We start from the raw sequence: 25,352 nt of genomic DNA on the forward strand, positions 1-25,352 counted from the left end.
GGCACCTTATGAGGTTTTGTATGGGAGGCCATGTCATACACTGTTATGCTGGTCTCAGGTGGGGGAGAGGAGCATGTACAGGGCAGATTTTGTTCAGGAGACCTCGGAGAAGATTCGGGTTCTCAAGCTGAACATGAAGGAAGCTCAGGATCGGCAGAGGAGTTATGCCGATAGGAGGAGGAGAGATCTTGAGTTTCAGGTTGGAGATAGAGTGTACCTCAAGATGGCCATGTTGCAGGGTCCAAACAGGTCATTGACTGAGACTAAGTTGAGTCCGAGGTATATGGGTCCGTTCAGAGTTATTGAACGAGTTGGACCGATGGCATATAAACTGGAGTTACCTGAGGTTATGCGTGCTTTCCATAAGGTTTTTCATGTGTCTATGTTGCGGAAGTTTCTCCGTGAGGATGATCAGTTGTTGGCTAAGATTCCTGAGGATCTTTGGCCTAACATGACTTTGGAGGCGAGACCAGTGAGGGTTCTCGGGAGGAGGATCAAGGAACTTCGGAAGAAGAAGATTCCTTTGATGAGAGTCCTTTGGGACTGTGATGGTGTTAAGGAGCAAACTTGGGAGCCTGAGGCGAGGATGAAGGCAAGGTTTAAGAAGTGGTATGAGAAGCAAGTCGCGACTTGAGCTTGCCTAGCCTGGTCCCATATGTAATTCGTGGCTAGAGCGGGAATGGAGTATCCCAGCCCATCTCTCTTGTTTACTTTGTCGCTTGGGTGGTTGGTTGTGCGACTAAATTACAAGATGAGGTGGTGTTTGGGGTACAAAGTTTCCGCGAGGCAGTGTATTGTTGGAAAGTTTCCTGTTTTAGAAGTTTCTATAAGTGGAAAGTTTACAGAAATGGGAAGTGCTAAAAAATGGAAAGTCTTATGTGAGTTGGAATTTGTCCATTTTTAGTGGCAGAGGGCCTTAGAGGGGCTTGTGTGGCCGTAGTGGCGGTCTTTTGAGTCGTTGCGCCGTGTGTGGCGGTCTTTTGAGTTATTGTGTGGCCTTTGTGGCGGGCTGTTTAGTCGTTGTGTGGCCTTTGTGGCGGGCTGTTTATCCATTGTGTGGCCTTTGTGGCGGGCTGTTTAGCCATTGTGTGGCCTTTGTGGCGGGCTGACTCAATTTCCTACGTTTTGACTTAAGTTAAACGCTGCGTTTTGGGAAAAGGGAAAGGAAAAAAACCCTTAAGTCGTTCTTTTGTCTCATTAGACGACTTTAGCCGTTTTTGAGAGAAAAGAGAAGAGAGAAAGTGTTCTTGAGCGTTCTTGAGGTTTTTGGGAGATTTGAGCTGTTCTTGTAGAGATCTGTAGCGGTGATCGTTGTAGGAACTTCCTAGGAACGTTTTCTTCCTGTGTTTGGGTCGGATTCCTTCTGTGTCAAAGATAAGTGCATGACCATGGCTTATCTAGGCTGGAGATTACTCTGATCTGTTTGTTTCTGCGTTGTTAGGCTTGTTAGTATGTTGTTTGAGGCGCTGGGAAGCTTTCTTATGGCTTGGGATCGTTTCTTGTGGTTGCAGGAACGGAGATCCGGGGAGAAGCTTCGAGGAAAACAATGCTCAGCATGAGCATCGGTCGATGCACTATGTGCGTCGGTCGATGCTAGTGCGAGGACGGCGCGGTTTGACCTAGGAGCATCGATCGATGCCATGTGGAGGCGTCGGTCGATGTGATTAGGGTTTCCGCGTGATGTCGAGCATGTGTCGATCGATGCAAGTGGGGGCATCGGTCGATGCAGTTGAACCTTGTGTCGACCGATGCATACCCTGTGTCGGTCGATGCTGGTCCCTGATGGTGTTTGTCGATGCAAGCTTTGTGTCGGTCGATGAAAAGCCTGGTTTGTTTGTTGATTGTTGTTTGATGGTTAGAGTATCTCTATTGTTTGTGTGTATAGCCCAGTAGATGGGAGGATTGCCTTATTGAGTGTTTATAAAATACTCATGCATTGCAATTTGTGTTTGTGATGCAGGTAAGAGCAAAGTGTGATCGTGTAATCAAGGCAATGAAGAGGAGGATGTTCTAGTGATTCGCTTGGTTGTCTAGCTTCTGTTAGGTTGCTAGAGTTGAGTCCTAGAATGTTGTTTAGGAATGATGGTTCTCTGGTTTATGTTGTTTGGATAATTAGTTTATGATTGAATTATTTATTGGTTATTAGTATCTGTTTTCCGCTGTTGGTTGTGGTTAGATGGCTAGTGAGTATGAAACCACTAGTTTTAGTGTTTTTATTATTACTATTTATTATTAAAAAAAACGGATCGAATCGTTTTTCACTAATTAAGAACACTAATTAAGACTACTCACATTATAAAACTTTGTTCAAATTTAGAAATAGATCATATCGATACTTCACTGGTATTCTCCAAACCTCAAATTAATCCTAAGATATTTTTGCTACTTAAGTATAAACAACACTTACCAACAAATAATATTTTATTTAAAATAAGTTTATAACCTGAATTTTATTGTAACAAAATGTCCTATGCTTAGTGCTCTGAAAATTTTTTTATCCGGGAACCATAATAAATTTCTCGTAACACCATGATTTCTCCAAATTTCAGAAATCTCTTATATCAATTGACATATGCATTCGTCATTGCAAGATGCATTTTTGACCTCTAAGAACAAAGAAATTTAAAATAGATAAGATTAGTAAGTGATATGAGAGATATAATTGAGTATTAATTCTTATCTCATGAGAGATATAATCAGCACGAAAAACTTAAATAGGTGTCTTCTCATTGTGCAGTGTATTGCTTCACATGAAGTATTTTCACTTTATTGCACTAGGAAGGTTTGAGGTAGGTGACCGGAATGTGTAGCCAGCTTTTTTGTTATCGCTTTTCTATCTAGAGATGCTGAGAGTTTTTAGTGAATAAAAAATGATATTGATCACTACAATATTTATACTAAAAGAAGTCGGCTGATTTATAGATAGTTATTAGGTTTGATAAGTAGTAATCTTTATACAATCCCATTAATCACGTAATATTTAGTTTGAAAATAGTAATATGCTCCTAACAATCTAAATATCTAAATTATATATATAAGTATATAAAATTCTGTTAGAAAATAAGTATAGATTTCCTAATGGTTTGTTGATGTTTTCGTTTATATATGGTAGTTACTAAAATACAGAAATATAAATTTAGATTGATTTCCTAATGCTGTGTTTACTGATTTTTTTTTCCGCAAATTTTGGTTTTTCAAATCAGACATTTAATATTTGAAGTATAATTTGGATAATGATTAATACTATTTGATTGCATATTTGGTAATATTTCGAAAGATTCGGGATGTTATGTTAATAATCCAATCAATTGATTTGACTCATTTTTTATTTTATAACTTATGTCTCATTTAGATTAATTACATTAATTACAGTTGTTGTACAAGTTGTTGATTTAGTAGTAGTTGTTGCAACTCGTGCAGGTAGAATAAGGAATTAGAATCATACTACTCCTTGAACATCTATTATAGAGTATGAAATATCTATTGAGGCGATTACTATTAAACACACATAATTTAAAAATCTATACAAAGCATTCTATAAACAAATGTCAAAATACAAAAATACTAAACAAAAAAAATAAACAACAAAAACGAAAACAGTAACCCGCGCGTAGCGTGGATATGTACCTAGTTTAGTATAATATAATTATTTTACTGTATTTGCAATAACTTTTTATTCTAACATAATTTTTTTTTTTGGTGTAATATTCTAACATAACTGATCGATAACAAAATTTATTAACCGAAACGAGACCACTGTTTCTGTGGGTAACTAATAAGCCCATGTGCGATATCTATTGGACTTTGTTTAGCAACTTGATGTGTCTATTATATATTTTTCTTTGTTATTGGCAAGACTAATCAAAAAAAACTAAAATTAATTAAGTAACTACTCTTATCATATATCTAATATATAATATATATCAATTTGTTTCTACCACACACCTCTATCAGCATAAACTACCCCCTCTGCTTTCTAATAACCATCTTCTACCATTATCACATCACCTCCAGCTGCTATACCACCACCGAAACACTACCAGGACACCACCGAAACACCGCCGTTTCACCGCCATAGCATCACTGGACCAGTGCCAGACCACCACCAGGCCATTGTCTACCACTACTGCCGTCCATTCCCATCCATCACTACTCTTAAACCATACAATCCAAAATAGTAATTTATCTTACTCTTAATCTTAATTTTTTAATTTTTTAAACATCAATGACTATATTCTTTGTTAATTTTTTTTTGGTTATTCAGCAAATTGACCCATCTTACAATATATATTTTTTTTTGCGGAGAAATAATTAGAGAGATATCAATGTTAATCTAATTTATATTCTTTACTGGACAAGATATTTTTCTAATACCAAATCATGACCAAATGTAGTACGAAAACCCTTAAAAAAAAAAAACCAAGATCATCTGGTAAAGAAATAATTTAAAATTTCAATGCATGCAAGGAGAAAGTAAATCAAACTGGGAAGAAAAAGCTAAGGACATTTCAAATAGTCTGTAGAATTTAATATCTTGTCTATCCTTTGTCTATATATTTAATATCTTGTATATGCACTAACAATGAAGTATATCATACTGGGAAGAAGAAATATATACATTTGGGTAAAAAAAACACATAATTTTTTCAATTCAATGTATTAGATAAAAGGCAAACTTAATTCAGAAGAAAGAAAAAAGCTAGGGACAGTTTTTTTTTTTGATTAAGTAAGGGAAAGTTGCAGTCGTCAATCCTCTAATAAATGATTTGTCTAATGATATTTAGATGGTGAGTCTCAAAATGGATCATAACTATAATTAATAAAAAGTTAACATAATTTTCAAGATTCCTTGAGAGATTACAATTAAGACGACTAATTTGTAACCGTGTAATTTCAATAAGTAGCTCCCTTTTTTCTTTTTCTTTTTTTCTCTCTCAATTGTCAGTTTTAAATGTTATTTTATATAGTATGTACTATACAGTGCTATTATCTTCTTTTTTATGTGTGTGTGTTTTTTTTTGTTAAGTAGAATTTGTGGCTCTACTGATTTAAGTAGGTTTTCATGTAGCATCATCAAAAATAATAATAAAACTTTATTTTATTTAATTGTTTAATAAGAAGGACATACTTTCTTAGTTCTTACTCTTTTAGCTTTTGAGTTTTGACATATTAGAAACAGAAACTTAGTAGAAGCCAAATATGAAATCTAGAATCTCTAAACGAGGACATCACCCAATCAATAAAATATATAGTAAACAGCACTTATTGCTGATGTAAGGATAGCCACAACAATAATTGCAACTACAATTTTCTTCCATTGCCTCGCCGAGGGAGCCAATGCTTCATCCCAAAAGAATGAATTTAGTGAATAAAATAGAGACGCTTATATGGGTCACATAAGCAAAATCTTCTTTTTGATTCATTTTGGTTTTACGAACATACGCACACTTGTATCAAACATTATTTTCTGTTTTATGTGTTTGATAATATATAATTTAAATGTTTTAAAAGTTATAATCTCTTAACTTTTATTACAATTTCGAAAAAAGTTATTACTATGTTTTGCTATGGTTTTGTTTTTGTTTTCATATCATCTTTTCAATATAGGTCTTCCAATAAACATTTTCCAATATATATATATATATATATATATATATATATATATATATATATATTGTAACTAGGTAATCATTCGTGCTAAGCTTTACGAGTCATGTGAACCCTTGAACATAGTTCCGACCGTACTCATCCATCATTTTCAACATTGCCTCATATACTCATAGTCCTCTTTAGCAACGGAAACTCGAGTAAATTTTATTTTCATCCTGAAACAAAGAAAAGAGAATAATTATAAGATGGAAACAGATGAAAGAAATGTTAAGGTATAGAGAAGCACAACACACTGATTTACAATTGAAACGCGTCAAGTCAACGCTTTTCTTTTCAATCTTATTAATAAAATTTATCTCTTACAATGATATAATTTTGTCTCGGCCCTTACTCAACATATTACTCTCAATAGGATTGATCCCGACTAAAAATGAATCTAAGCTTCTATCTTTTCTATCTAAACACACACCTGTGTAGATCTAAGAAAATAAATCCAACCCTCTCTCTTTTCTATCTAAACTCTCACCACTGTAGATCTAAGAAAATGAGAACAATTCTCCGTGCACTTAACCACCTCCCTGATTAACGCCACAGCGAATTGGGAACACATCTTCTAAACTTTATTTTTATGGCTTCAAATCAAAGTTTACTAACGTATCAATATTTTAGAGTGCCTCAAATTGGCTTGTGGCCTACTCATAAAATATATGTATAAACACGACTTGAGAAACCCTAGGAGGTGAATCTCCAAGTATCAAGGGATAAGGAAACTCTTTGCTGCTCAAGCTTATCCTTTCCCTATTTGTTGTGGAGAATATTTTTCATATCTCCAAGTATAAGAAAATTGCTTGCTGCTCAAGCTTATCCCTTCCTTATTTGTTGTAGAGAATATTCTTCATATCTCCAAGTATAAGCTTGTCTCTATCTTCAATGCCAAGTCAACAACCTTTCTCGATACATCATCACATCCACTCATGTCTTTCCACGTAAGCTCACACATCTATGTCATAAACTCAGACGTTTGTGATCTGATGCAGCTTCCTGATTGGCACAACGCTCTGTTCAGCACAACGACTTGTTCATCACAGCGAGTTGTTCCAGAATCTGTATTTACAAGAAAGAACAAAAAAACAAAACAAAGGAAAACGTCATTGGATAAAAAAACACAGAAGAAGAAAAGCTATAACCTTTCCGTCTCTTTTGCTTCTTAATCTTCACTAAAACTGCTCTCTTTTTGCTTATGTTGCTATCTCTTTCGCTTCTGTTCGCTACACAAGACATGGTCTTCTTTTATACTAAAAAACATGTAGCATCCCACTACCACCATGTACGGATTTGAAATAGCCCATAATTTATATCCTTCATGTAATACATATAAGTTGATTCAAAGGGACCAATCAACTTAATTCACATCTCAGTCTATCTTTCTAATCTCTTTTATTCAATCTTAAGTTTTAATAATCATTTATTAGCTCACATCCCACTACCACCATGTTCAATTTGTTTTTGATCTGCCTTTTACATTAGTAGAATCCATTATTGATTGAAAGAATTACTCAGATGTATTCCAAAAGTTGGTTTATTCCTAATATCTAACAATTTCTAAAAATTGCTCAGATATTTAATGTTTTGAGTCTAATTACAATTTACCCCTTGAGTTTATTTTTTATTTTTAATTCAAAAAATATTTAAAAAAATACACATCAGCAAACGATTCCACGTCATTATTGACAGGGAATGTCTGATTTATATTATTTCAAGGTTAAGTTATAATACTTAAGGAAAGACGAAAGGTCTCGTAGATTTATATGACGGCTGAGTTATAATGCTTCATGGCTGACTTATTAGCCATTTCATCTTTCCTTGCGTTCAATCCGTAATCATCGAGAACAAGCTTCACAAGCTTGTCGTGTGTTGTTTTCGCATCTATCTGCACAACTCTACACCCTCTATCATCGGTGTCAAATGCATATTTGTGTTTCTTTACCCAATTACCAGAAACAACAATTAACGGAACTAGATCCATGAAAGAAAATGAAGAAGAATGAGAAAAATTAAGAAATGAAGAACAAGGTAAAGAATAAGGTGAAGAAGAAGGTAAAAACATCACTTTTAATCCAAGTGAAGAAGATGGAAGTCGAAGGAACGACGTTTCGTATTTCTGGAGAAGATGATGACATGGAATGCTAACATGGATGATGTGTCCGAAGTGGCAAGTCCGCCACCAAACAAGTTATAATCAGCCACTAATTAAATCAACCATCAAACAAATTATAATTCAGTTACAACAAGAATAACATTACAGTAATTAAAAAACAAAAAAAATGGCTGCCAAATTCAGCCGCTTAATCAACTGAAAATATGTAAGTCAGCCATATCGTTAAATATGTCAGCCATAACTGAATGATATTCTAGTAATTAATTTTTTGCTACTAAGTCAGCCGTAAAATTGTTGAGTTGTACGATAACTCAGATTATTACGGCTGAGTTATAGTTTTTTACCATAACTCAGCCGTAACGGCATCTCATAAGTCAGCCGTTTTTCATAACTCAGCCAGCCGGAAAAAGTTAATTCAGCCGTGTCGTAGTGATAACTCAGCCAAAGTTTTCACAACTCAATCATCGGGTGAAAACTCAGCCGTAAGGACGGCTGAGTTATAACTCAGCCAGATTTCACTAAGTCAGCTGTAACGCTTGGCTGAATTATACTCTAAGTCAGTCGTCCGCTCTTACTCAAATGTTTTTTCCATAAATCAGCCGCAACATACCTATAACTCACTCGTCATTATCTCTGTAAAAACGTTACAACTGAGTTATTTAATACACGTCAGCGATTTCTGACGTGGCGTTTGACGTGGCAATGACATTTTTGTAATTATGTTTTTTCCGGTAACATAAACCAAGGGGACGATGAACATTTTGAAAATACCCGAAATATCCTAGTAATAAATAAAAGATTTGTTGATTCTGGTAATATTAGCTAATTTGGAGTACATCTAAGTAAATCTCCCTTATTGATTATGTGTACAATTATTATTAGAACAATTCCTCAAAATTCCATATTTTTTTTTTCCAAAAATACCACATTTTAGTTTTTTCCCAAATATACCACAGAAGTTTTATTTTCCAAAAATAGCACACACAAAAAAAAAAGATTTTTAAGGGAGTAGAATTTTTTTTAGGTTTGGGTTGACAGTTTTAGATTTAGGGTACAATGTTTAGGAGGTAGGGTTTAGTTTTTAAGATTTAGGGATTAGTTTTACTTTTAGTATTAAATCTTTAGTTGAATTTTGTGGTATTTTTGGGGGGAAAAAATACAATGTAGTAGTATTTTTGGGAAAAAAAAAACTTAAAAGTGGTATTTTTAGAAGAAAAAAAACTGAATTTTAATGGTATATGTGAAGTTTATTATTATATGTCCAAATTCTTAAACTTTTCTTAATGCATCTTTTTAATTAATTAATAAATTAATTAGGTAATCAAGTAAGTAATGCTTTCAAAAATTAGCCCCCTGAACAAATTTTTGTTTTTCTAGAGTTTAATGGTCATGGTAATAATGCTCTTTAAACCACCTCTAATTGGGTCCATCTGGTGCAAATGATCACTCCCACTCAAAATGAAAATGATGTATTCGTTTAAGGTAAGCAGATGGGAAGAACTCATCTGTGAAGCCCCATGGCTTGGACAAGTGTCTTGGAGACTAAGTCATTCACCGGTCCTCTCAGAGCTATGAAGGCGATGAGAACAGAGACAACACGGAAGAAGAGGTCGTCCATCTTCTTCAACATCGGGTCGTACTCCTCTTTACAATACGGTAAAGGAAATGCGTGAACCCGATCTTCATCCTGAAAACAGAGCAAATGATAGAGTTAGAACATCAACAAAATAAGAAAACCCGATTTTAATTTATGTTATTTTTTCAAAATAATAATAGCGATTATATAATAATCCATGCGTAGCGTGGCTAACATCCATTGAAAATAAAAATAGTCCATCAATATGTGGAAAAAGAGTTAGGAAGATTTTTAGTATAAAATAGAGACGCTTACATGGGTCACATAAGCAAAATTTTCTGTTTTATGTGTTTAATAATATATAATTTATATGTTTTAAAAATTATAATCTCGTAACTTTATTACAATTTTGGAAAAATTGTTACTATGTTTTGCTATGGTTTTGCTTTTGTTTTCATATGATCTTTTAAATATAGCTACCACTACCATTCAGCCTATGTATTAGCTTCAACTTTGGTTCCATTTGTTTTTGATCTTGATGCCTTTACAATAGTAGAATGGAATCCATTACGATTGATTACATGTCCAATTTCTTAACATTATTCTAGGTAATATAGTAATGCTTTAAAAAATCAACAGCCTACAATTTTTGTTTTCTTGAGGTAATTTTAGTCATGGTAATAATGCTCTTAAAACAAAATTTTATCTATGTTCGTCTTTTTTCTGTAATAATTCCTTCATGTAACGGAATAATCAATGTAAACTAGAATAGTACATGTGCGATATCTATTGGACTTTGTTTAGCAACTTGATGGGTTTTTTTTGGTCATCTAAAATTTTATTAAAACTTGTTTTGGAACCATGGATTACAAACGCCCAAAAAAGGGACACTTAAGCCGGCGGACAACTAGAAGTCTCCAAAGTCAACTGCCGTGAATTCCCTCGGAAACTAAGCCCTATCGAAGGGAGACAATAAACAGAATTAGAAATACAAACAGATCATATCAAAACCAAATCAAAAGAGGGTAACTCCTTAATCTATAAACAGAGATAACAAGTCTACAACCTTAAATGTGGTGGAACCAAGGTAGCAGAGAAACTTTTTCTTCTAAACCAATCCGTAGATAACATTTACCTCCTCCTATCATGTTGAGAGTCAATCTCTCGAGAACCAAGGACATCATAACCCGACAAGCAAAGAGCACTCATAAAAATTTATAGAGACTCAAACAAACTCCCAAATGCGACAACGACGACTGATGCGTCTTTTTACGTCTAAATAGAATTTTTCAAAAGGCGATCATATCTAAACAGATCATGAAAACTGGGACAAGGAGCAAAGCACAACATCTCAAAGATAACACAAGCCGCAAACACTAAGAACAAGAAATCACTGTAAATTTTGAAAACTACCAACCAAACACTAAGCACGAAACTTCTGCTAAGAAAGGAGCAGATCCTAAAAAGAACCACAAACTCAAACATGGAGACATGGACTGGAAGAAGAGGCAAAGGCAACTTGGATGGGTCTATTTATATATTTTTCTTTGTTATTATTCTTCCATTTACAGTGTTATTCCTTTTTTTCACGGAGAAATAACCAAGAGAGATATCAATGTTAATCTAATTTTCATTCTTTACAGGTGGACAAGATATTTTTCTAATACTATAATTGGAAAACGAAAACAGAGGAAAGTGGAAGAAGAAAACAGAGATCTACTAAAAATGGCAAAGAAGATAAGGATGAGAAGCTTTTTAACCTTTCAAACTCTTTTCTTTTGCTTCAAAATCTTCACTGAAACTGATTTCTTTTTTTTTCTCTTTGCTATTTGTTTGCTACTCTAGACTTCATCTTCTTTTATATTTAGTATCCCACTTCCAAGGGAGCAGTCAACCTAAATTCATATGTATTAGCTACCACTACTAGTCAACCTATGTATTAGCTTCAACTGTGGTTCCATTTGTTTTTGATCTTGATGCCTTTACAATACTAGAATGGAATCCATTACGATTGATTACGTGTCCAATTTCTTAACCTTATTGTAGGTAATATAGTAATGCTATCAAAAATCAACAGCCTACGATTTTTTTTTCTTAAAAGTTAATTTTGGTCATGGTAATAATGCTCTTAAGACAAAATTTTATCTATGTTCCTTTTTTTTTTGTTCTATAATACTTCTTCATGTAATGAAATAATGAATGTAAATTGCCTTCGGTATTAACTATAAATAAATGACATTCAGATTTAACAGAAAATTGAGGATTAATATACACATGGGGACTTTAAAACCAGTAAAGGTTGATTGGCTAAATGTTGACTTAACATAAAATAACAGCCTCAAAAGTTTCCCCCGATCAACCCTGTAGTAGTAGAGTGTCTTACAAAAGATTTAGGAATGTTTCACATCGTGTCAAATAGTACCACCTCCTTATAAAACCACATACAGTTTTTACTAAATCAAAATAAGAGAATCCTATTGGAACGGTCAGAAAAGTTCAAGTTTTCTTAAAACAACCTGTTTTAACTTTATTGTTAACATATAATAAGATGTTTGACGCTTGCATACTTTTCACTCAACGTACCACAAGCGTCGAGTCGTTCGCCAATCTAAACTTGGTTTCGCCTCGGCCACTTTCCCCTCGTCTAACCACAAGCGTCGAGCTATGTGCAAATCAATGCTAGGCTGACCTTCAGTCACAGACTTAGAATCAGGTTTTGGAACACGGGCAAGTTTTGGCCCTCCAAAGATCTTCTGAGGCCCAATGCAACGCTTTGGCGAGACCTTATGCGTGAGGTTGTTTAACCGGGGACTTGGGAACGTACGCAGTTTGTGCTGAGCCTCATTCGCTACATTTTGGCTGACTACGGAAATATGTTTAACAACCCACATTGAAGCCAAGGTCATGAATACAACAAACAGAGCAATTGATATTATGTCTAATCCTCCTCCCACCTGAAATTAATTCATTAACCACAAATTAAACACTAATAATAATAATCGATTCCCCAAAATCTAAACCGGTATGCGATATATGGTCCTAAAATGTATTCAATGTGGATCAATTCAACCGATCCAAAACAAACCGGAAACAAAAAGATCTAACCGGCTGTCACATCGATCATGTTTTAAAATCAAAGAGGTACTAAGCACAAACCTTGGGTATGGTGAAGTTCCTTTTAGGTAGAAAGACAAGATTCTTATCAGCATGTTCAAGACTATAGCATAGCAAGTTGCAGATTGTTAGCGCTGTGGCTGTGTCCCGGCTTTCTATAAAACAAAACACATATGCAATTCATTTTCATAACCAAGAAAGATGCATAACAATGTGGTTGAAATGGATTTTGTTACCTGGAATGTCGAATATCTGTTTTTCAGGTGGGATACCAAGAAGTTCTCCAAGGAATACTCGGACTCGGGCACGATCCTCCCTTGAAAGCAAATCTCCATGAGTCATAACTACTGCTGGCTTGTCATCTAGAAAACATACTTCTTTGAGATCAAAAACAAAGTAAAAGACTGTTTTGAAACTTACAGTTGTATACAAACGGACTAACCAACCTTTATACGATAGTAACGGAGAGTTAAAGGCAGTGGATACCATATGAGTATAGCTCGTTTCACTCTCCATCGATTTCAAGATTTCGACCGCATCCACAACAAAGATAACAGAGTTCACTTTCCTTATCTCAGAACCGGTACCACTATCTCGGATCAGTCTATCCTTTAAATCCGAGCTATCGGATGCCCTGAACATATGAAAAAGCTCACAAAGTTAACAAAAAAGAACTGCAAAGGGAGAATAGTCAGGATAGATAGAAGAAGAAGAATCAAAACCAGATGACAGGTTCCCCGTGATGCACGCCTCTTGTCATCCACTTCTCAATCATACTAGTGTTATCAGATGATGATGAGATATGGCTCAAGCCACGAGTGTCATATAAGCAAAAAGAAGCAGAATCTCCTCTTGGCATCTTATATTCCTCAACAAAATATGTGCCTCCTTTGGACTGCGTACCAACTGCAAGAGCATAGAAAAAAACATGATTTAAACTGATCACTTCTAAAATAGAAACTAAATCAAACATATACTTTACATGATTCTTGAGCTCTATCTGGAGAAAACTCATCATCTTCAATCACTCTTGTGATCCGATTAACAAGGCTACTCTTCCCGGCCCCTTTCGGACCAATAAGTATGATTGATGTCGTCTTTTGAACATCATAATCGCTCACTTTCCCATCAGACCATGATCCAGGAGTATAGCTATATCAACCAATTCATAGCCAAAAAAAAAAAAAAACACATCACCAAGTAGAACTAACACAGATTATTTCTCTAATTGAAATGAATTAGCAAAAAAAAAAAAAAAAACCTCAAAATATCGTTTCTGGCTTGTCTAAGTCTCCGTTTGTTGCTTTTGAGCAACAGATCATGACTTTGCAGAATCTCTTGGTAATCCTTATCTCTCCTTCTCAAATCAGCAACATGATTCGAGAAATCCTTAAACCCTAAATCATCACTGCCACATAAAAAGAAAACACATGATCATCACTTTCTTGATTATGATCATCCTCAATAAAAATAGTGATAAAGAGTATTACTAATACCTGAAACAACAAGAACAAGGAGATGATGATGATCTTGAAGATCCTTCCTCTACAACATCTTTTCAGTTAAATCAAACATGCAAAACAATCTTAGAAACAAGGAAAAGATCCGAGAAATTTACCATCTTTGATAGTATCACCACCCATGGCTTGCCTACAAGGGTTCTTATTTTGTACTTCGTTGCAGAGCTTTTCTCAGACTTACAACTTCAGAATCTTGTTTTCTGATAGAAAATATATAAATTCATTTTTCAATATCTATCCGTATTGTTGGACTTGTTCGCTTTACTACTACTATTTAGGGAATATTAATATTCACATCAAAATAAAACGATATTAACGAATCTAAATTTCTTTAAATTTTCCTCTAGATAAGGCCAAGATCAAGACTAAAAATATTGAAAAGACGAAATATCCAACATTAATTATAAACGAACTCAAAAATTACATATTTATATTTTTATGGTGAAGTACCACCACATCAAGATTTAAATGATTGATTCGTTTGGTTGATTCAAATGATTGGATTAGTTTGGCTATTATGATGAGTCCAAGAAAAAAATTGTGATTTTTTGTTAATTTATTTAATATTATGATTTTTAACACAAAGCTCAGAGGGGAAATTTGTATCACCCAAAACCCAATTTTTACAAATTAAAAAGGGGATTTAAGAAGAATAAAATTGGTGACAAAAAAATATAACAATCTTCTTCCTCTGTTATGTTTTGTTTTGTGTTTTGCTATCTTCTTTTAACTCAAAATCTTTTCTCACAAACCTCTGTGTTATTTACTTTTTTTTTTTTTTACTAGAGAGAGTATGGGGGGGGGGGGGGGGGGGGGGGGGCGGGATTAATTAGATTCACAGGTAATGACTTTGTTGAAACGGCGCAGACACAGCCATCCACGGGCGGTCCAACATATTCGGTTGCATTGATGATGTCATTGTGAACCCTGTCGTCGACTGTGGAGGTCCCCCCACTGTTGTGTGTTGCTGCATTGGACTGCTCACAACAACAACAATAAAAACCTGATTAAGTCTTTTGTTTTCTTACATACAATGGAACCGTAGTGACAACTTAGACAAGTAAATCTGACCTGAACGACAAAGATAAAGGAGATGATTCAATGGGCGCGTGGAGGCCATTATTATCAGGAGAGAGCAGAGACCAGAAAACTGCAAATGTTCAAAACAGAGGGATTCAACAACAACCTTTCTCAGAGAAGAATAACAAAAAAAAATCTGATCAGATGCTCAAGTTTCATTACCTGATGGTTCCCGATCATTATTGACACCGGCGCAAAAGAGAAAATTCTGCATATGTAAACCACTTATTCAGTTAGATTCAATAAGAGGTTTAACTATGCTATTTAAGAGATGTTCATTGGCGTCTACGCTTACTTCGCTCATGTCCTGAGATACACTGCGGACCATTTCTGCAAAACAAAGATTTGAACCCTTGCTCAATGTCGATTTGTGTCAAATATTATAACCCACTGTGTACACGAAGGAATGATACTTACCCACTTTGGGAGCACTTGGTTTTACAGCCAGTGTCAAGCCAAGAAAACACTCTTCAGGTTCAGTGTTAAAGTCCCAGAGATTTAGCTCAAGATTAGGCATGGCCGCTGCAAGAATACGACAAATATTAATTAAAATTACTCTTAACGGTCATGAAAGCAGCACATACATGAAGCAGAAACGAAGAAAAAAGCCTCACCCATGTTATTAAGCCTCAGCTCAAGGTCATGAAGAGGATATGAAGCCTGTGTAGCCATCTGTTCAGAATAAATCATTACATTTTCAGCTGTACATGGGGAGGAGTGTGTGAGATAGAATAAAAAGAAGCAAGGGAATATTCAAATTACACTGAAAAACGGATGATTTAGTGCCTGTTCAGCAGTTGGTCTTTTCAATGGATCCCATGAACAAAGTCGCTGTTAATTCACAAAGAGATACAAAATCAAGATAACGAATGAATAACAACTTTCTGAAGAGTGGAAAGAAAGAGTGAACACAACAAGAACTCACATTGATCAAATCAATAGCTTCAGGAGCAGCATTGGGGAGTAGATCAGCAATTCGTGTCTGCGGAAACTGTCACAAGATATTCCAAGACCAAAGTCAATATTTGCGTACAAATAATTATATTAAGCAACTTATCTTTTCAATAAGAACTCTTACTTCTGTGTGACTAATACTCATAATTCGAGATATGCTTTTCGCTTCAGGGAACGTGGTCCAGTCCGGCTTGCCAAGAACACAGCAGATCTTGTATAATTGATCTATCTCACTGCTCATCATAAGCAAACCATTTATATCAGATTTCACTGAATGGTCTATCTTCGTGTGTGGATACACAAATCTGACAATACAATCTAAAATGGACAATTTTAATTCATTGTTCTGATAAAATCACTTTGGTTTAGAATATTACGCAGAGATTAAGTTTGGTCAAAGGGAAAAAAAATTAACCTTTCACCAGGAAATAACGGGGATAAAGCGTAAAGCTCAGCTAATATTGCCCCCACTGCCCACATGTCTGCAGTTTTTAAAAATGGTTTGTAAAAGCGATCCAATGAAAGACAAAAAAAAAAAAAAAAAGAGAGAGAAATTTTTGGAACTATTCAATTCCATGAACTATTAAGCCATGGTTCAGCTTTTGACATGATACAACTGAGATGTGATTGAGTACAAAAAGGTTTTTGCAAACGTACCAACTGCAGGAGTGTATGATGAAGACTGTAGCAAAACTTCTGGAGCTCGATACCTGTAGCAATCAGAGCCAATTTACAAGTTATTAGTCTATCTGTATCACCTTTCATGCATGAATGCAAAGGCAATATGAAAGAGAAATCACTTACCAACGTGTGGACACATATTCAGTGTAAGGAGGCATAGATGCAACTTCTCTAGCCAACCCAAAGTCAGCAATTTTCAGGATATTGTTGGTCACCAGCAAATTCTCTTGAGAAACAGAACAAAACTTAATTTTTAAGATACTCAAACAGAGAAAACCATTTCAATTAGTATAATGCTATAAAGTACCAAAAGGCATACCGGGTTTTAGATCTCGATGGAAGTACCCGCTTTTATGCATGTGTGCAAGCCCTTGCAGCATCTGAGACATAAAACTTCTTATTTCTCCCTCGGAAAAGTTTCGTTCCCTTTCTTTCATTATATGGTACAGATTGTGGTCCTAGTCAAATCATTTATCCAAGATCAATGAGAATATATTCTCTAGTATAAGAGAGTATAGTATCCTAGAGAGGGAAAGAAAGCGAAGATCGCCTTTACCATGCACTCGAAGATGAAAAACAGCTCATTATGTTCCCTCACAATCTCCTTCAACTTTATGATATGAGGATGATTTAGCTTACGAAGAGCCTGCAAAAGTAAAACTATATATCATCATCCTTGAACACAAAACATAGAGATCATAGATCATATATACTGTCTGCATAGCCTCAGAGGATTTGATAATCACCTTTACTTCTCGCAGATTGACACACTCTTCCCAGTAATAAAATTTTCTCTTCATCTTCTTAACAGCAACCTGAGGAAACATATGTCGAATAAGCCAACACATTCACTACATGATGAGTGAAAAAAACATATACTTTCAACAACTTACAACTTCATAGGTTTCCAAATTTACGGCTTTATATACACTACCACAAGTACCATCACCAAGCTCTTCTAAAATCTTATACCTACACAGAAGCAAAACCACAAAGCTCATCACTTTCTCCCAACAGCACAAGTCCAATATATAGAAGCAACAACAAAGAGAAAGAAACAAACCTTTCCATTATTCCGTTATTCAGGCGATACGAGACAATGTTAAAAAACAAAAAATCGTCAATTAAGCTCTGAGAACCTCCAGTAAGTAGTATCTACTCTCCGAACACAAGAACCGTCACAAGATTGCATAAACGGTTTACTTCTTGGCTGTAGCATGAAACATAGATTGTAAACAAGAACCAGCTTCTCATCATAACACTGATTAGTTATAGTAATCTGAAAAGTTATCAACATTGTTCAAAGAAGGAGCAGCTTCTACAAGCTGCAATCAACAAGCTTCATCCACAACAAATCTCCAACTACAAAGTTATCTGCCAAAAAACAAAAATCTTTCATTTTAACAACAATGATTTAATCTAGATCGGTTATATGAATAAGGAACTCTAAAAGCCATATAGCTAGGTTCTACTGTTATAAAGTCTTAAACTTTATTAATTTTGAGTCAATCTCGAGAAGAACAAATCAGAAGAATTAGCGCAGAGAAAGGAATAATCAGAAGAATTTGCAGAGTTATAAAAAAAAAAAAAAAAAAAATCAATTTTCACAGAATTTGAGAAATATAAACAAACAAAAACAATCAAATCGGATTTACTAAAACACAAAAACCCAAAAAAAAGGGTTTTTTTTTTCTGACCTATGCAGCTATGCTCCATTAATGGAAGAAACAAAAAAAGCTTATATGAACACAACAGATTAAAAAAAAAAAACATAATCTTTGCAAATAGTTTTATTGATTAAATTTGATTAATTTTATCAAAACCTAAAACAATCAATAAAGAAAGAAAAAAGTGAAAAAAAAAAATCTAAGAAGATCGAGTAGAGATGTTCCTCACCATTGATGGGTTGATAATCAGAATTGGAGACGAATTAAAGGATCTGATGAAGAAATTACAAGAAACATAAATGTCGTTTATGTTTTAGAGTAGATGAAATTAACAGAAGCTATAAAAAAAACAAAAATAGAGAGAGAGAGGGAAAGAAAGAAAAAACAGATTGCTTAGGAAGCCATGGGAGAAGAAAGAAAGAGAACAAAAAAAATATTGAAGAAGAAGATGAAGAAGGAAAACAAAAAAAAAAATTGATTAATTAATTGAAATTAAAGTATTAGTTTTAAGGAAATAAAATATTAAAGAAAAATATAATTATTGATTTTTTTTGGTTTTTGGATATATTATTTTAGAAAAAAATAAAAAAATAAATAAAAAGGGAAAAGGAGAAACGGAGGAAAATGCTTGGGTTGTGGTGGGGAAGGCAACGGTGGTCCCCTTCAAGAGCGATATTAATATTTTGTGGATTTTCTTGAAATGACTAAAAGGTCCTTGAACTACTCTTGTATTTACTGGAAGGTTCCACTTGCTAAGTCTTTTGAGATAAGAATTGACGTGGTCGCAGATAGGCTAATGGGCTTTTTGGCATCAAGGAGTAATTGGGCTTTCGAAGTTGTTGGGTCTGTTTTATCCTCACAATTTTGTTGGCTCATGGCGAAACAAGCACTGGGACTTCGGTTTTTCTGTTTTTTTAAGTTTCGAAAATTTTACCATAATTTAAAACCAAAGAAATTTAAAACCATTATTAACCGAATTTTGAAATTTATTTTTCGGTTAGGTTTTGAAATTAAAACCAATATCAACCGAATTTTTTGATTTTTTTTTTTAATACTCTTTTTCGGTTATTGTGGAATAATTTTGGTTTGATTGGAATAGATTGGTTAGTTCGGTTATTAAGAAAAATGGTCTAATTTTTCGTAAAAACGGTAATTCCTGTAATCAAACAAAATGAAAAAATATTGGGTGTCAAAAATAAAAAATATAAAAAAAAAAATTGGTTGATTGAGAACCGAACCAGACTAACCAAGATTCTCGGTTAACCAAACTAAATTTCAAGATCGTTGATAACCAAAACCGAACTGGAACAATCAAAATTTTGGTCCATAAGGTTTGATACAATTCGATCCAAACTCTACAATTTCAACGATGTGGTAGAACAAAAACTACCTATTTCATCCAAAGTTTCTTGCTATATAATTTACGACATACTCGGGTATATTATATATCAAACAAAACAACATAAAGCAATGTGTGTAAACGGGAAACAAACTTCGAACTTCTACTATCACAGATAGTTACAAGACGGGAAAAAAATACTATTACGGCTCGACAATGATCTTCCCAGTAGCATGTCCATCGATACTTTTGGCCCAAGCATCCTCAGCTTTGCTCAGAGGGTGCTTCGAGTCGATCACTGTCTTCAATTTCCCTTCTTTCACTAGATTTACCATATACTCCAGATTCTCAGCTTTTGGGATCAACAAGAGCGGCACCAATTGCTTCTTTGACATGGTTATTTTCTTAACCGCATAAGTCCACATAGCACTAGGCCCAGGCGTGATATCTATCACCTTCCCGTTTTCCGACAAGTTTGGTTCGAATGTCGAAAACGGTATCCCGTTTGCACAATGGACTACAGCATCATATTTCTTACCCGACGGACTCTTGAGGGCGGCTCCCTCAGGAGTCTTGTAGTCGAGAACTTCATCAGCTCCTAAAGATTTGACAAAGTCAATGTTACGGGCACCACATGTGGCGGTTACATGAGCGTTCCCAAGTTTTGCCAGCTGTACTGCATAGTGGCCGACCCCGCCAGACGCTGCTGTGATCAGGATGTTTGCCTGATTGCCTGTACCATCCATCTTCAACCCCGCAGGCTGAGTTAGAGCCTGGAGTGCGGTTAGACCTGCCACAGGCAAAGCGGCTGCTTCAGCTGCTCCCACTTCTTGGGGTCTCTTGACGGTCAGTTTCTCGCTTGCAACGGCGAACTCTGCAAGTCCACCTCCAGTCTGAAAACAACGAAAAAGAACAGTTACTTTTTCTTGTTTAAAAGTTCCAATCTAATAAGAGTAACTGCTACAACATTAATAACCGCAATAGCGTGTCCCTTACTAAATGGTTGAGAACCGCTACAACTTTATCACCAGCCTTAAAATTCTTGACTCCTGATCCAACCTCAACGACCTCTCCAGCAACATCAGTAGCTGTTTAAAAAACACAATATATCAAAGGTGGTTCCATTAACATTTAGAAAGCCTATATATATGTCTTCTTTAAAAATTAGTAAAAAAACTCATAAAAGAGAAAGTACACCCAAACAAACCCCTCTAAGCAAAATAACAATTTTTTCTTCTTATATACAGAAACTAAAACCTTCAAAGCTATTAGAATACCAGGAATGCAGGGGAACTTGCGGGGCAGAAAAGGCCTGATCAATCCTTTTTGAATTTTCCAATCAACAGGGTTTAGACTAGTAGCTTCTAATTTCAAGAAAACCTCATTGCTCTTGGGTGATGGAACAGGAACTTGAACATGCTGGAAATATAACTCAGATAAGCACACGTTTTAATCATCAAAAGAGAGTACCAATACGAAAATGCCTCACAACAACAAAAAAAAAGAAGACTACTCAAAAAAAAAAAAAAAAACAGAACACATATCCACCACATATGAGAAGAGGACTAACTAACTTCACACCATAATCTTAATCACTAACACTAACAGTTTTACCAAATGTTCACAGCTCTGTATGCAATTTCCCATAAGTTCCCTAGAAGAAAGATTTCAAAGTAAGATGCCAAATACGAAGACATGATTCTCAATACATCATGTAATCTAGTAAGCTCTGCAATCCAATCCAATCGACGATTCAAAATCAACGAATCGTACGAACATGCGACACTAATAATATACATCGGCGGAGAGAATCGAATCGCAATAACGCAGCAGGTTATATGGAACATTTGGAAAAGAGAGAGAGAGAATAAAAACCTTCAAACCAGCGGCACCACCGCCGTAAGAATCGTACTGAAGAGCGTGCATGAGTTTCCCGGCCATTGGTAAACGATAACGACGATGATCTCTGAATCCGAAACAACAACAACAACGACGGTGTGCTTCGAGAGTTTTTGATCTTTTTACGCGGAGAGAGATGCTTAAGGGGTAAAAGCGGTATGATATTACAAGATAAATAAAAAGATTGATTGTAATGTCGCCACGTCACCTCAAGTATGTAAAATTGTTTGATGGGAAGGGGTGCGAATTGATGACCTGAAACCAATGTTTTCAAAACCGGATCGACCGGCGGTCGAACCACATTAACCCGCGAACCGGCAGCATACCCGGGTTGGATTAATATTAAAACCCAAAGAAAATTGAACCGGTAAAAAACCATATCAACCTGCCAAAAATCCAAAAACCGGTGAACCATTGAATCAGATAAAACCGGGTTCTAACTTTTTTTAGTAAAAACGAGTGCAATTAATTACCTTTCTTAGTTTTATTTTTAGCAGTAGTAGGGTTTCTTAAAATAAAAATTCTCGTAATTGAACTTTTTACTTTTCATACTAGTTTTTTTCTTTTAGTTTGAGTTCTCTGCAACTCACACCACAAATCTTCAAAATTAAGGTAATTTTATTGAAACCAATTATTTTTATAATAAAAGATGTTTGATTAGTGCATGTTTTGGTAATCAATTTGGTGTTCATTTTTTTCTCTAGTGTATGTAATAGAATAGTGTATGTAATAGAAGAGAATGATTACTAAAATATTTTATTGGTAATGGTTAGTTTGTTACACTTTAAATTTATTATTTAAAAAAAATTATGATTATTGAAGTATTTTATTTGGTGTAACCAATTATATCATAGTTGTAATCATTGAAAAAAAAATAGAAAACATATCATTCCTTATTGACTTTAAAAACATTGCCTGAAACCTTTTGTGTCACAAGTTGCATATCATTCCTTATTGACTCCGGTCGAACCGTATTGACTCATGACCCAGAAGCTTTCCCGGTTCAGTTACCGGTCCGGCTTTAAAAACATTGCCTGAAACCTTTTGTGTCACAAGTTGCATCCGTGTGATGAGTTTCAATTCAACCATCATGGGTTAGGCTTTGATTTCACTGGCCATTGATTTTAATTATTCAATAACTAGGAAAGTAATGACTAAGTTTATATGAATTAAAAAAATTAGGGGTTATTGAATTAAGGATTTTTTTTTTTAATTGAATTTGGAAGAATTTATAAATCTATTAAAATGTACTCTTATTTAAAAGTATTTGATAGAATCTTTTCATAAAATGTGAATATCGCTTTCCACTTTTTCTGTTAAATTATTATCAAATCACATTGCCAATAAAATTATCTTAGTATTGAGTAAGAGTAGAATTCAAAAAGAATCTATATAATGTACATAATTGAATAACACTAGGTGTATTTACAATTCCAAACTCTTATAATGAGTTTGTCATGTCCTTCTTTTGTTGTTGTTTTTGACCCTCTTAATCCCACCCACCTCCTAGGATCTAAACGCATGTTCCCAGATTTGATTGTTGGCGCAATGGAAGAACCATTCGTTTCATTACTTACTTTCTTCCTTTTTTTTTTTTCATAAAATTTCTGATGGTATTAATCTTAGAACTTCATACATATAGAGTATTGCTGATGCCTAAACAACATCGAAACCGGGGTGAACAAACCCGATACAAAAACCGGTAGATATATAAATAAGAAGAAAAGATTAGGGATAAAGGGAGTGAAACCAGAGCATTAGCAAGTCTTGGAACTTCGGTAATTGTCTCCTGGCTAAGCAGATGTTGCGGATTCTTCTGTCGAGGTGAGGAAAGAGGGCTTCTACCGGAGTGCGTATACCTGTAAAGATGCGAGCGTTTCTCTCATGCCAAATTGTGTAAATGACTGTCTGAGCTACCACAAGTTTCAGCGTTGTAAGATTTGGGTCGTTGTTAGCGAGTCTTAGCCATTGGAGGAAGCAATCCCAGGAATTGAAACCCAATGAATGGTAATTGAAGCTTTTGAAGGCACCATCTCCAAAGGTCGTAAGAGTAAGGGCATCACAAGAAAAGATGATCCCTTGTCTCGAAGTAAATTTCACAAAGGGAACAAGAGTCGTCTTCTACCGTCCCCCAGGTTCTTAGTCGTGACAAAGTTGGAAGTCTGTCAAGGCAGCTGAGCCACATAACGAATGAATGTTTGGGGACAGCACCAGAGAACCAAACTTGGTTATGCCAGAGCACTTCTTGGTGTGGAGGCTTGAGGAGCTCCCATGTCTCAGAGAAGCTAAAACGAGTGTGCGGATCTGCATTCGGTCTAGCCCACATGTAAGTGTCTTGTGTATCTTCTACGAGGTGAGTGTTGTTGAGGTGGGTAAAGAGAAGTTACATATTCTGGCTAAGAGCTCGTCGTCGGAATATACTCCTGTTCCTTGTATACGCCTTAGCCACTGTGGAGTCCAGTGGTAGGCCAATTCTTTGGTGTCCATTGGTTCCCAGGTAAGTAAATAGATCTCCGAAAGGAGTCCACTTATCAAACCAGAAGGAGCAAGTTACCATCACCAATTTGACAAGACAGGAAAGATTTTACAGTTTCTCTCAACTTGAGAAGTTGTTTCCACATCGAGGATCCCTTACTCGAAGCAGGAAGTCTCCAAAAACAGTTCCGGCTCATCTTGTTTTTGCTACACCATGCAACCCACAAAGAACCCGAAGCAGAGAAAAGTTTCCAAATGAGTTTGAGACCAAATACCTTATTCCACGCTTCCAGGTCCTTTACACCAAGTCCTCCTTCTTCTTTCGGAGTACAAACTTGTCTCCAACTGACTTTGGCTTGCTTTGGGATTTCACTTGCACCCGACCATAGGAACCTTCTACAGATCTTCTCAAGGTCCTTTATACACTTAGCTGGTAGGATAAAGGCTGCACACCAATAAGCTATAATGTTCTGGATCATTGAAGTTAAGAGTTGCAGACGCCCTGCATATGAGAGATGCCTGTTTTGCCAAGTCTGGAATTTTCTCCTGATTCTTTGGATCTGTTCTGATCTGTTCTGATCAGCCACAGAAGAGCCAGCAAGGAAAAGCTCTGTTTTGTTTCTATTAAGGATCAACCGAGAGATATTCGAGAAATACCCTAACAAATTAACGATAGCTTGCAGGGAAGAGTGTTCTCCATCAAAGAACACCATTACATCATCCGCAAAGATCAGATGAGTCACAGAGGGGTTTGACGCATTAGGGTGGTACCCGATTTGGCCAGCTTGGTACCTCAAGTCGAGAAGTCTGGAGAATATCTCCATCCCAATCACAAAAAGGTAAGGGGAAAGCGGATTTCCTTGTCTTAGACCCTTTTTCCCTTTAAAATAGCCACATAACTCTCCATTGACAGATATAGAAAACCGAGAGGTTTTGATACACTGACTGATCCATTGAATGTACTTGCTTGGGAAGTTTGTAGCAACCAGGATGTCTAGGATGAAGCTCCATTCAATTGAATCAAAAGCTTTCTGAAGGTCAATTTTGAGCATTCCTCTTTTAGAGATCCCAGATCCCATGTCAACCAGGACTTACTTTCTTCCTTGCCGCCTGTAGAGGCCTTTTTTAAAATGCAACTCGGTAGTTGATGAAGTTGATTTAGGCTGGGATGGGTAATGTGTTCAATTCTTAGTGTGTATTTATCTTCAATATTTTTGTAGGCTTGTTGCTAGGTTTACTTATAATTTTCTTGTTAATTAACTCAATATCCGCATAAACT

General features: G+C 35.5%; 3 protein-coding genes and 1 long non-coding RNA gene across 7 annotated transcripts; all 4 read right to left on the reverse strand.

Moving 5' to 3' along the window:
* Positions 1-10,160: 10,160 nt before the first annotated feature.
* On the reverse strand, positions 10,161-11,181 carry LOC147936208 (uncharacterized). The gene is made up of 2 exons (XR_015568147.1): positions 11,105-11,181; positions 10,161-10,300 (listed from the first exon to the last, which is right to left on the reverse strand). It is a non-coding gene; the product is annotated as an uncharacterized LOC147936208 (long non-coding RNA).
* A 445-nt stretch (positions 11,182-11,626) lies between these two features.
* LOC104719155 (uncharacterized) lies at positions 11,627-14,470 on the reverse strand. Of its 2 annotated transcripts, none has more exons than XM_010437014.3 (9): positions 14,077-14,470; positions 13,955-14,003; positions 13,720-13,866; positions 13,441-13,610; positions 13,181-13,364; positions 12,905-13,092; positions 12,695-12,820; positions 12,501-12,613; positions 11,627-12,298 (listed from the first exon to the last, which is right to left on the reverse strand). In XM_010437014.3, the coding sequence occupies exons 1-9, from the start codon at positions 14,099-14,101 to the stop codon at positions 11,915-11,917; spliced, it is 1,386 nt and encodes a 461-aa protein (XP_010435316.1). In that variant the 5' UTR covers positions 14,102-14,470; the 3' UTR covers positions 11,627-11,914. The 2 variants fall into 2 exon arrangements, with proteins under 2 accessions (XP_010435316.1, XP_010435315.1); XM_010437013.3 differs by having other exon boundaries at positions 13,955-14,012; positions 14,077-14,238.
* Positions 14,471-14,636: 166 nt separating this feature from the next.
* Positions 14,637-19,009, reverse strand: LOC104719156 (serine/threonine-protein kinase MHK). Of its 3 annotated transcripts, XM_019231324.2 has the most exons (19): positions 18,590-19,009; positions 17,989-18,067; positions 17,757-17,903; positions 17,587-17,665; positions 17,440-17,508; positions 17,250-17,339; positions 17,013-17,151; positions 16,817-16,919; positions 16,670-16,722; positions 16,428-16,494; positions 16,137-16,245; positions 15,984-16,049; positions 15,821-15,889; positions 15,673-15,730; positions 15,476-15,580; positions 15,354-15,388; positions 15,221-15,266; positions 15,050-15,128; positions 14,637-14,955 (listed from the first exon to the last, which is right to left on the reverse strand). In XM_019231324.2, exons 3-19 carry the CDS (start codon positions 17,762-17,764, stop codon positions 14,814-14,816), a joined length of 1,317 nt encoding a protein of 438 aa, XP_019086869.1. In that variant the 5' UTR covers positions 17,765-17,903; positions 17,989-18,067; positions 18,590-19,009; the 3' UTR covers positions 14,637-14,813. The 3 variants fall into 3 exon arrangements, with proteins under 3 accessions (XP_019086869.1, XP_010435317.1, XP_087324978.1); XM_010437015.2 differs by having other exon boundaries at positions 17,757-18,067; XM_087468852.1 differs by lacking the exon at positions 17,989-18,067 and having other exon boundaries at positions 18,590-18,840.
* Positions 19,010-19,780: 771 nt separating this feature from the next.
* On the reverse strand, positions 19,781-21,813 carry LOC104719157 (chloroplast envelope quinone oxidoreductase homolog). The gene is made up of 4 exons (XM_010437016.3): positions 21,575-21,813; positions 20,977-21,118; positions 20,696-20,787; positions 19,781-20,592 (listed from the first exon to the last, which is right to left on the reverse strand). The coding sequence occupies exons 1-4, from the start codon at positions 21,638-21,640 to the stop codon at positions 19,903-19,905; spliced, it is 990 nt and encodes a 329-aa protein (XP_010435318.1). The 5' UTR covers positions 21,641-21,813; the 3' UTR covers positions 19,781-19,902.
* Between the last annotated feature and the right edge of the window lie 3,539 nt (positions 21,814-25,352).

The sequence above is a fragment of the Camelina sativa genome, chromosome 10, assembly GCF_030686135.1.
Source record: "Camelina sativa cultivar CO46 ecotype springtype chromosome 10, ASM3068613v1".
Taxonomy (NCBI): Eukaryota; Viridiplantae; Streptophyta; class Magnoliopsida; order Brassicales; family Brassicaceae; genus Camelina; species Camelina sativa.